The sequence below is a fragment of the Dicentrarchus labrax genome, unplaced genomic scaffold, assembly GCF_905237075.1.
Source record: "Dicentrarchus labrax unplaced genomic scaffold, dlabrax2021, whole genome shotgun sequence".
NCBI classification, from domain to species: domain Eukaryota; kingdom Metazoa; phylum Chordata; class Actinopteri; family Moronidae; genus Dicentrarchus; species Dicentrarchus labrax.
In genome coordinates this window covers 26,213,066-26,225,433 of record NW_026136706.1, presented here as the reverse complement: position 1 = coordinate 26,225,433, position 12,368 = coordinate 26,213,066, and the positions used below count along the sequence as shown (strand labels likewise).

Here is a 12,368-nt window from a genome sequence, read left to right as displayed (position 1 = left end):
CCACTGTCAGTCCACTGCTGCCCCCTGCTGCTGAGCTGTCACAGCTACACAGTGTATATTATGACCCCATAGACCAGGGATTTTATGTCAAGGACACCCACAATAGATGCACATTAGATCATGGACCCCCAATTTGAGAGGGTTCTGTCTTAAAGAATCCCCACTGAGTAACTTTTTTAGGTTTCAGTATTATCAAGTCTTTTTAGTCAATTAATGATCAAACTTGGATGACTATAAATTACAAAATGGCCAACCATTTTTGTTGTTCCAGCTTCCAAAAAGTGTGATAAAAGCTAGAAATAATATATAATATTTCTGTTCCTCCTTTTGCTATAATAGTTTCTCCTTCACACTTGGAAGGGTGAAGTGAGGAAGTGCAATCTGTAACTCTAGTGCTAGATGCCACTAAATCCTACACACTGGACCTTTAAGGGATCCCATTTCTGTCAATTCTAATCAACTAACTAATTGAAATATGTCTAATAATAACACCAAACATCTGATAAACTTTAGAATGAACACAAATAGGGAACACAATAACTGCAAGATGTTTGTGTAAAAGATGATATTTAATGCATTTTGAGGAGATTATATCTTCTAAATATTAATATGTCGGAGATGAATTTTCCTGATATTTTTAGGAACTTTTTATATAATTTGCTGTCCGTGTTATGTATTGATTTAACAATCATACATAGAAATTCAGTGTTTTCTTCTCATTGTTCTATTAGGTCTTTGGTTGTTTTAACTGTGTTCTTTTTTGATAATAACACACACACCGATATATATACATACAGGCAGCAACTGAACATTTTGGTCTCAAGCTGATGTGTTAGAATCAAGAAAAATGGGCAAGTGTGAGGATTTGAGCAGAGTAGTTCAGTCTGTAGGGATTTGGGTTTAGAACCCGAGGGTCACCGATTCAAGTGAAGTATGGAGTGTGGACAGGTGCCAATTCCACCTCCTGTGCACTGCCGTGATGCCCTTGAGCATTATGACCACCTGGGCGCCCTGGTGGTCATAATGTTATGTTATGGCTGATTGGTGTATACACATTACATTACACACTACAGTATAAAATGTAATATACTGGATATATTACACACTGTATATTACAGTAATATACTGTGAATATTATTTAGGTTTTCTTGGCCTTGCGACCCTCCATGAGGTTTTGGCGACCCTATTGGAGGTCCCAATCCCCAGGAATTGTAGATGGAGTAACAGATATTAACTTTGTATACAATCCTCTGTCTATATTATGTTTTTTTATTTTGTTTTTTTATAGTATTTTTAACAGTCATGCATACTTAGGCTTCTCTTTTTGTTGAAAATTCAGTGTTTCCTTCTCATTGCTCTATTGTTCTACTATTTCATTTACTTGTCTTCACAGAAATGAGTGAATTGCTGAGATATTTATGTATTTTTGTATATATTTTATATATTTTCTCATGCTTTGTTTTTATATTTTCGTACAACTAATTTAATTTAATTGGAGCAGCCAGTCCATCCTGCCTGAGATCCTCTCCTGCCTTTACTTGCAGCCAAACGCCCCGCAAGCTTTCATAAGCCTGCTCAAATTGATCGTCAGCTGTATCAGCCACTCACCGAGCGCAAAGCGTCAGCTTTATGTTCACTCCAGTTCACTGACCAATCAGTGGAAATATTCAACAATCGCGACGCCATACGGACTCTACAGGCCGCCATGTTGGTGAGGGGGGAGAGACCACAGCGCTGTCTCCACTCCTTTATGTGCTTTCTTAATCTTTATCCGTTTAATATCAGAGATCTTTCAAATAATCGATCAGTGTTTATTTTCCTTTTTCAAATGTATCTTTTATGTTTTTTATTGTCTGGGTTATCTGTATCTTATTGGCATTATTTATTAGTTATATAGTTTTGCATTGAAGAACGTGGATACAACATGAAAATGTTACTAAACCAATAAATCACGCCCTGAATGTGTTTGAACTTCATTCTGTGTGCTACACTTTCCAATAAACATGCTTGAAATAGGCCTATCTGTCCACACACCTCTCCCCAATTTCCTTCTCCACTCCTCCCGCCTCTCTCCTGCTTTTATTTCTCAGTCACTCTGTCTCTCCTTCTTCATCCTCTCCCTCCTTCCTCTTTCACCCTCCCTTTCTCCATCCTTGTGCTCTTTACCCTTCTCTTTCTTTCTGTCCCTCCCCCTTTCTCCATCACTCTGCCACTCTGTTTCTTTATATATCTATATCTAAGCTGTATTAAAACAATACCAGTAGACAAAGACTTGCTCAAATTAGTGCGAGTTGTAGAAGCAACAGTACTTGTAGCTTCAAATAGCCTAATAATAGCTGTTAGCATTATTACTACAGTGATTTTGTCAAAGTAAAAAAGCAGCAGTAATAGAAGTAGTAGCCTATACAAGAAGCAAAGTTAGCAACAACTGCAGCAGCGGTGTAATGCAGTAGTGATTGCAGTATCAGTATAGTTGCAGTAGTTTCTGCTGTAGAAGTAGTAGTGGTATATTAGTTGAAGTACCAACATCAGGCTAATTGGAATAACAGACCTTTTTCACAGCAGCCATTTTGACATAAAGTAGTATAGTAAACACAGGTGGTATCAATGACACTAATTAAGGTTCCATTCGGGTCAAACAGAGTCAGGATGCTGCTATTGTGCATGTTGTCTCACTGGAAAGGTTCTACTACATGAAACCTTAATTAGAATAATTGGTAAAAAAACAAAACAATGGGTACTACTTACTGATTTCTACTTGAATAAAATACTATGCAGTCAATTACAATACTTAAAATAGTTTTTACATTCATTTTGTAGTACTTATACTTTGCTTTTTACTTTGTGCAATTTTAATCCTTGAACTCAACCAACTATTGCTCAGGATATGTCACTAGATAAAAAAAAAAAAAAAAAATACAGATTCCACACACACAGTAAACTAAAGTATATGACAAACTCCAAAACTGATGCACTGATTGAATATGATAATCGGTAGCTGCAGGTACCCAATTTTGTTAAAAGAAGTTGCAGCACCTGGACCAGCTCCATCATTAAAATGCCTATATTCAATGCTTCAGTCTGAAAGCAGTCATTTTTTTACTTTTTGAAAAGTGCAATTTGTTGCTTACACCTGAGTACTTTTATTAGGCCTATAAGTAGCTTTGACACATGGCATTTGTAAGATTAAGTGTGTGTGTGTGTGTGTGTGTGTGTGTGTGTCTCACAACGAAGGGGAATGACAGATTAAAGATGAAAAACTTGTGCTCCATCCTGAGGTAACGCGCGCAAGGGAGGGGTGTCTATTGTTTCCCTCTGGCCAATTACAGGATGAACATTTCCAAAGCCAATCCACCAATCAGTCTGTACTTCCAGACACTTTTCTCCTCCCTCTGCTCTATAAAGGCGGGAGCTCCAGATGGTGGATACACACCGCTGGCAGGACAACGGTTCTCTTCCGAACCATACGGAATAAAAGCCTACATCTACTTTTACAAATTTTGCAACATTCTTACTGGATATTTATTGATTTTTCTATATCAAACATGGCGGACAGTAAAGTGGAGAGCAGCGGGGAAGTCAGCGCCAAGGTAAGGACGACAGAAAGAGAGCTAGAGACACTGCACATTCATAAATGTGTTACTGATTTGTTCAAGTACAGTGTTTATAATAAGTATCTGGTTGTTCGATAGCATCCAGTATAATTAGCTTATAAATGTATTACATTTTGGCGTTTAACTGAAGTGAAGTAGGCAGCTGTGTGAATGGGTGAAGACAGGCTGCTTAAAGTAGCGGTTTTAAAGAAAACCCTGCGTGGGTTTAAACCCTTTCGTTGTTTAATCCACACTCACATAAAGAGATTATAGCATCCGTCATTTTACAAACTAGATTTACGGGTTGTCTCCATCCAGGTTGCTTTGTGTGGACGTTAGAGGGCAGTCCTCGCCGAGATGGTACAAGTTATTAACTGTTACTTTATAGAGTTTACGAACCACTGAGAACCACCTTCACTCCAAGCAGTGGTTGAATTGAAATAATTCATAAATTGTTGACTAGCACCCACCATTCAGTTTTTCTACGCAAGACTGTGGGAATAGCAACTAATAGGGTAGGGTAATGGAAAAATAATTGCTTGATTTGGACATATGACATATTGTAAAGAGGTGACTTCTGACATTACAGAATTGGTTTTGTGTCAGAATTGAGCATACTAAATTTAAATTGCATACGAATTAGATATTCCGAAGCAGTTTTTGTTTCAATACGACACGACTGTATAGTAGTGAAACGACGTGTGCTGTATAAATAGACTATACATGGTTAATAACTACACTATCCAGCTTAGTCTCGCCAGGCTTTAACTCCAATCGGTGACGTGATTGAACAATAATCTTACTTTATTTATCTCTGCTTCAGTGTATTAGTGTTTTTTTCATTGTAGCTGCTGTATATCATCACCAGTCGCTAGAGTATCGCTCCACCCAGCCTCGTTCTCGTTTATCTTTATTGTTTTCTTTTTAATGTTTTCTTTTTAAATAGCCTATTGATAAGGATTCTCGAACTCTGCCGTCCCTCTTGGACCTGGGGCTTCTGGTGAGTGAGCTATATAGGCGGTTATTGTTGATGCCATCGGTTGTGTTTCTGAGACGTCTGTCTCCTTTAAACACAATGCTGCGGCTGATACGCTATATAAGAATTGAGTTATCGGAAGTATTATGGTTATATCTATATTTCTATAGGCCCACCACAGAGCCTATGTACTTAAAGTAGCTGGTACGCGAGGGACAGGGTCGTGCCAGTCTCACCGAGCAGCGCGTACAGCGCTCTGCTTGACTGCAAGCGGCGAGAAGGCGCGAGGGAAACAGACTGCTTTGCAAAAGAGAGCACGATGACAATCAGTCAGGTACAGATAGATAGAAAAAGAGAGTGTAAAAGAGCACTGTATGCTCTACTGTAGTAGTCAGTGTATTTCACACGTCTGTTGGAAAGGAGTAGATATCAGCCCCGAGCAGACATTAGCTGCTGAAAATTGTGACAGGCAGTTGAATTAAATTAGTATGATGGTGGCCTACTGTGAATGAGAAGCAGACAGATTGAAAGTGTGTGGATTCTTCTGTATGTGTAGGTGGTATTAAAAGTATAAAAGTGGCGGAAGACAGAAAACACAGTTACAGCTACAAAGACGCCCTGGAAACACGTTGCATGTCTTAATGCAATATTAATACAGTGGTTGCCCAATACTAATATGCATATTGAGATTGAGAATCCATATTGAGATACATAGTGTTTTTCAGGTAAAGCCCAGTAGTGCTGTTTAGGGAGTTTTGTCGTAAGAAAAACATTTGCTTGCTTTGGCACCTGCTCCGATTAGCTGACAGAGAATAAAGCTGCTGCGCTGCTGGGAGTTGTAGTATTTGTGTGTCGATAGTTTCCCCACCAGGCTCCGCTCTGAATAAAGTGCAGCGGTGACAGGCAGTGTCAGGTTTCAGCCAGGCAGTAAAAGGTGGGCGGGATGTAGAAAGAACTGACCAATGGGAGGCCTGAGCTTCAAAGCACAACCTGTCTGTAAAAGGCAACTTGCAGAGTTTCCCTTCACTTTCAACAGGACACACTTGCTACAAATCAGAAAGCCCAGTGTGATGAACTCTTAGGACTGGAGGTAGAACCAGACCACACCTAGGCTACTGTTTTTCCACTGCCAGGGATGGGTCCTTGTTGCAGTGGCCACGGGTTGGACTCCAACCTGTGGTGCTTTGCTGTGTGTCAGCCCTCCCCCCTCTCACTATCCATTAAAGGCAATAAAAAAAGAAAGAAAACATATACCCCGTTACTGATATATCTTTCATCAGACTTTATAGATGCAGAAACCTAAATGTTGACCTTTCACACTCATAAATTTAGCTGAAAACAAAAAGACAGATTTTGAGTTTTCTTTGAACTTGTGTATATTCATCATTCATAAAACTGGACATATGTTTGCCTAAGAATGTGTTTGCTTTCAGGAGCTGAAGGAAAAGAAACAGGCTGAAGAGACAGAGAATGGAGAGGATGCTGCTGCCAATGGCAAAACTGTAAGAACAGCTCCTCTTGTTCCTCTCTCAGCTTGTAGAACATGAATCATCCATGTCTATCTCCCAGTGACCAATATAATGGTCTCACCCTGGCAGGACGAGGAGAATGGTGAGCAGGAGAACGAGATAGAGGAGGACGAGGAGGACGTGGGAGAAGAGGAGGAGGAGGAGGATGGAGAGGGTAGGTGTCTTCATACCATTCTGAACAAAATGGGATGAAAAAACAACAGAAAGACAGTAGCAGTCATGCCTCCCAGCTTGTGCACAACTGACACTATTTTTGTGAGACTCCTTATTATAGGATGATATTGACCCATCCTCAGTTGGGGAGAGCCCTTTTTGCTCCGTGCTCCAATAACAGTTGAGCAAGCCTCAGTCAGATACTCAAATCAGCCACACTGTTATTTATGCATAACTTTAAACTGTAATATAATTAGAATGAGTGGGTTATATTAAAATGTACCCCTCTTCAATCATGTATGGGAAATTAGCTATAGAGACCAAAATAGTTTTTGGGCTGTCAACATGCTTGTTTCTGCTGTAAAGTTGTGCATTTTAATATGGGGCCTTATGGAGATTGACTCACTTCTATTACTGTAGGACAGAGCAAGAAGGGGTGGGACTTATTAAAAAATATGGGACCCAGGAAAAGTTTCAGAACAGTGTTCAAATTGATGGCTGGTCATTTGTAGAGCATGCTAAATGAACGTTATTATATTACTTACACTATTTGTGAATTAATTAAATTAAATATGAATTGTGTTACAAGAATCCAAATAATTATCTGAAACTAAAGCAGCTTGTAGAGAAGACTTCAGTGCAGAATAAGGAGCCTGGAGTTAACACCAGCTATGTACTGAAGAACCTAACTTACCCTCTACTTTGATTTAACAACAGTATTCCATCGTAATTTTTTCCCAAGGAAGGATATTTTCAGTGGTGGATTAATGTGTATTAATCCACCACTGAAAATATCCTTCCTTGAAAAGACTTGTTCAACCGTGTTTTCAGTTACGTTTGATGAGTTGTACTGTCGCTTACACAAGCGACAGTACAACTCATCAAACGTAACTGAAAACACGGTTGAACAAGTCTTCTTCAACACACCATATTTGTTACTCTTCATAGTAATACTAACCTACAGCCTGAATAATGCTGTCAATGCATTGTTTTCCCCTCATACAGACACTAGTTTCTCTGGCATTGCACTACTACATGTGCCTATGATGTGATTTACATCTTTATCTAACTGTGTAAGAGTTTAGATCTCACACAACCACACATACACCCAGATTATACACCAGACCTGATAGATAAACCTGATAGCTGTCTACGTCCTTTGTCAGTATAGTCAGGAAATGTATGTGACTGCTGAGACAGCTGCTCAGTGTTTCCCAAACCTGGTCACCTTGTGAAAATGCAGTAACAGACACTTTACAGTCCTGTTTAATGATAATCTTGTAATAACTCTGTACTAGTAATGTGTCTAACAGTGATTATTTGTGTGAATTCAGGAGAGGAAGAGGACGATGAAGAAGATGACCTTGATGGGCCAACAGGAAAGAGAGCAGCTGAGGATGATGATGACGAAGAGGTGAGGAAGAGTGGCCATGAAACATGCTTTCATGTGTAGAAAGAGTAGCAACTAACAAGAACATGTGTGAACAGATCCCTCACACAAAATAATTTAAAGCTGCATTAGTCATATATGCTGAAACAACGCATCTGAATGAAAACAACCAATCAGAGCCAAGAAATATAGAAAGGCGCAATCAACTATCTTTCTTGGCTCTAATTGGTTGTATTCGTGGATTCTTGCAAATGCCATTAGGATCGCTAGGAGGAGTGTAGTCCATTGTCGAAAGCAATTAAAAGGTTGTTATTAACTGTAACCAGAGCTGTCTATGTACTGTAATGCAGTCTAAATAAATCCTGACTGAAAATCAATAAGCTATTGCTATGTAGAAAGTCACACAACTGTTTGGTGACTACTTTCTCCAGAATCTTAGAGAGGAAGGGGAGGTTAGAAATCGGTCTATAGTTGGCTAAAACCCCTGGGTCAAGAGTGGGCTTTTTAAGAAGGGGTTTAATTACAGCTACTTTAAAGGACTGTGGTACATATCCTGATAATAAAGAAAGATTAATCATATCCAGTAAAGAAGTGCCAATTAAGGGAACAACTTCTTTAAGCAGCCTAGTTGGGATCGGGTCTAATAGACAGGTTGATGGCTTTGATGAAGAAATTATTGAAGTTAACTGATGAAGATGGATAGCAGAAAAACAGTCTAAATATGTATCTGATTTTACATTTGTTAAAGTTCCTGAACTTGGAGAGATAGTGATAGCTGTTGAGGGCATTTGGTGATGGATTTTGTCTCTAATAGTAATAATTTTATCATAAAAGAAGCTTATAAAGTCGTTGCTACTTAAGGTTATGGGGATATGTGGCTCAATAGAGCTGTGGCTCTCTGTCAGCCTGGCTACAGTGCTGAAGAGGAACCTAGTGTATAGGACTCTGTTATATTCAGACATGGCATTGAATTAAAAATTGATGGAATCTTCTACTTAAATTTAGCTATAGCACTCAGATAGACATCTGCTGTAGGAAGTTTTACCTAATGGCTTATTACGGTGGCCGACAAGGGCAAACGCAAAACGCTGCAAATACGGGAATAATGCAAATCCAAAAACACACAAACACATAAAACATATCCAACAGAAAAACGCAGCAACAGAAAAATGCTGCAATCACAGAAACGAAGAAGAAGCAAAAACTTACAAACCCAAAAAACAAATGCCAAAGAAAAATGCTCCAAATACCAAAAACACACAAAACAACAAAACAACTCCAAGAGAGAAACGCTGCAAATTCATTCCACTAACTGAAAGTGCACCTGGCCACTAGGGGGACCCGACCTGAGGGATGGACCAGTCCTGTGGGACCAGACCCGAAAGACATGAAGAAAAAGAAGAAGAAGAAGAAGAAGAAGAAGGAAGTTGGCTAAGTTTGGAGAGGACAGTAAAATGGTACGTTTTCCTTTATGTCTTTTTTAAACACTTGGCCGTAATCTTTTATAATATTATAATTATATTATTTAATTATAATTATTATTATATTATATTTTTCTAATAATATAATATTATTATAATATTATAATAATATTACATAATATAATATATATTAATAATATAATTATATTATTATAAAAATATAATATAATATAATAATAATTATAATTACATAATATAATTATAATATTATAAAAGATTACGGCCAAGTGTTTAAAAAAGACATAAAGGAAAACTTACCTTTTTACTGTCCTCTCCAAAACTTAGCCAACTTCCTTCTTCTTCTTCTTCTTCTTCTTCTTCTTCTTCTATACTGCTGTTAGATATTGAGTCTGATTAACTGATAATTAGCCTGATCAGCCAGCATCAGTAATCAATACTCACATGAGACAACCTAAATTGTACATATTAGAAGTCTGAATTCAGCTAAGAGCCTCCACCTTAACGGTGGCATAAGCACAGTGTGTACCCTCTGTACAGGAGTTGGGTCATGTGGACTTTTTTTGTTCTTAGGGTCAGATCAGCCAAATTAAATGGTGAATAGAGTAAAGCCACTCACACATGCCAAATTCACCCATTCACGCACATTCATAAACTGATGGCAGAGCAGAGGCCGCCATACAAGGTGCCAACTGCTCATTAGATAGAGAAACCAAAGCAGTGGGATCTGCATTTGTATTTATAACAGTCCCTGTAACATCATATCCCCCAGTTTACAGTGTTCTTGAGAATCGATACAATATCACAAAAGAAAATATCTCAATACAATATTTTTTTATATTTTCTTACACCCCATCCTCCATCTTATTTAGGTGTCTGGATTCTGAGTGTAACATTTATGCTCTGTAGAACCTCAAACCTTCCAACAATAGAAAAGTGGATTGCATTTTGGTCTATGTACAGTTTGAAATCTGAGTTTGCTGCTGAGTTAACCCATAAACGCCAGTTATACAGGGAGTAATGAATGAGTGAACAAGGTAGAGCTTTCGGACACAGATGAAGAAGTCATTTGGAAAAGTTGCTTTTAAATGTCACCCTCACTGGTCTGAGCACCTAAAACTAAATTCCAACAGGTCCATTACACTGAAGTGCAGCCAGAAAGCTCAGAGACAGACATCTCTAAACATGGGCAACTACGATCAAAGACAGAAGTTATTTGAGGACACTTTTCATATAGAGCAGGTCTAGACTGAACTCTTTAGAATATTATTTACACAGACCCAACAGCCATTATTTCCTCTGTATACAACTGCTTATAAACTCAACTAACTCAAAGGAGGGAGATGAAAGGTGTGGTTACTAGACATTGTTGTATTTCCCTGAGATGGCACCGCTCACCATGTTTTTCCTTATTGTCAGGATGAAGTGGAAACCAAGAAACAGAAGACGGATAAGTAGAGTCTGCAGCCAGAGCTGGTCTGGAGGACGACACCATCAAGAGACAGCCAGTTTTCCAGCAAACCTTCAACACCTCAGTCCTCCCTTCTTAACAAGAATAGTTTTAAAAAGAGAATTTGTTTGTATTTTTATTTACATTTTATATTTTTGTAAATATTGTAAGGAGGTTGGCCATTTGCAATAGTGATCTTTCTGGGTATTGAGTGGTGCTTTGGATTTTAGATCCAAACTCGTCATCATAAGCCGTCCACATTCTGTATGAACCGACCAGAAGCATTCATCTCTCTCTCTCTCTCTCTCTCTCACACTCACACACACACACACACACACACAAACACACGCATGTCCAAAAAAACACACTCTCCCCCTGGGCTTTTTTAAAAAACTTTTACTACAATATAGGATTCTAGGCTCAGTAGGAACATGGTGTGTGTTGACCTGTAGTCACATGGGACCATTACAGTGACTCAGCACTCAGAGTGTGTATTAGTGGTAGTTTTTCTGAAATTCAAAGGCTGTAGATTCTGCTGTCCAACTGTCTGTCATGGACAGATTATATTGTGCGTGCTTTTTTTGTTGAACAATTATCAGTCATTTGACTGTTTGTTTGTAAGTGTTACCTGTCAGAGGTTAAATCTACCTGCAGTAAAAAGAAAGAAGAGAATCAGTGCTGTGTGATCTTTTCAACAGGGAGAAGTGCTTTGATGTGACTTCCACTGGTTGCATGTCCACAGTTTCAAAATAATAGTCAGATCACAGCTGATTTAGAGAACTGGTTAATATGGTTGAGTATTGTAAAACACAAACTGGCACATGAACTGTTGAAGAATCTCTTCATACTTTCCTTTCAAAAAATATTCAGCTTGTCTCGTTGCACCTGTCCTGGTTGACAGTTTCAATAAAGTTTGTTCAAAATCATGTTATATTTTTGACACTGTCTTTGTATCATCTCACACTGCACCATCCAACAAATGTATTGAGTGAGTGATGTAGAGGACTCTACAGAAGCTTCACAGGGGTCATGAGGCCTCCTTGAAACAAAAGGAAAAATGTGAATACTTCCATAAATAACACAAGGGGTCATTGAATGGTTTGATGAAAATGAAAATTACGTGAAGCAATATAACACCTACAGAAGAATGAAGAGGGTTCCAGAGACCAGGAGGTTTGCCACCCAAGTCTTTATCTTAGCATTTTATTCATTTTTGTGAAGAAAACTAAATAAAATAATCTAAACTTTATTTTTACATTTTAGATTATGATTTAACATATAAACAGGATAAGTGAAGACCTGAACACAAGCTATATTCACAGAGCCTCTAATAAATAGCCACATCCTAAAATGGAAAAGTTCAAACAACCAAAGAGCTGAAAGAGCAATGAGGACTTAACACTGAATTTGTCAAATATACAGCCTATTAAGTATGCATGATCGCTAAAAATGATAAATAATACAGAGAAATTAATAAACCATTTCTAAAATGTCAGGAAATAATCTGATCATAAGTCATCCAAATCTCTTGTTTTACACCAACTTCTGGCAGTTATTATGTTCACTGTTTGGGTTCATTGTACAGTTGACCAGTTGTTCTCTACTGTTATTATGCATTGAATATAATGTGAAATATTCATCAAATATGTCACTTAGTCAGTTTACTCAATGATAGAAAAGGGCTTGCCTTAAAGACCCCCTCCAGACATGTATTGAGCCAAAACATTATGAGCACTGACAGGTGAATAACACTGATTATCTGGTTATCATGGCTCCTGTCAGTGGGTGGGATATATTAGGCAGCAAGTGAATATTTTGTCCTCATAATTGATGTGTCA

The 12,368-nt window shown here is 38.2% G+C and overlaps 1 protein-coding gene across 1 annotated transcript; it reads left to right on the top strand.

Annotated features, from left to right (window-relative positions):
• The first annotated feature begins 3,390 nt into the window (after positions 1-3,390).
• On the top strand, positions 3,391-11,456 carry ptmaa (prothymosin alpha a). Its single transcript, XM_051403426.1, has 5 exons — positions 3,391-3,590; positions 6,003-6,071; positions 6,168-6,252; positions 7,586-7,665; positions 10,500-11,456. Exons 1-5 carry the CDS (start codon positions 3,546-3,548, stop codon positions 10,536-10,538), a joined length of 318 nt encoding a protein of 105 aa, XP_051259386.1. The 5' UTR covers positions 3,391-3,545; the 3' UTR covers positions 10,539-11,456.
• Positions 11,457-12,368: the final 912 nt, after the last annotated feature.

Excerpts from the sequence above, each read along its gene's own strand:
- ptmaa (XM_051403426.1), top strand. The coding sequence starts at position 3,546 with ATGGCGGACAGTAAAGTGGAGAGCAGCGGGGAAGTCAGCGCCAAG. Across the intron at positions 6,072-6,167 it reads CTGCTGCCAATGGCAAAACT|GACGAGGAGAATGGTGAGCA; the intron begins GTAAGAACAGCT and ends TCACCCTGGCAG. Across the intron at positions 6,253-7,585 it reads GGAGGAGGAGGATGGAGAGG|GAGAGGAAGAGGACGATGAA; the intron begins GTAGGTGTCTTC and ends GTGTGAATTCAG.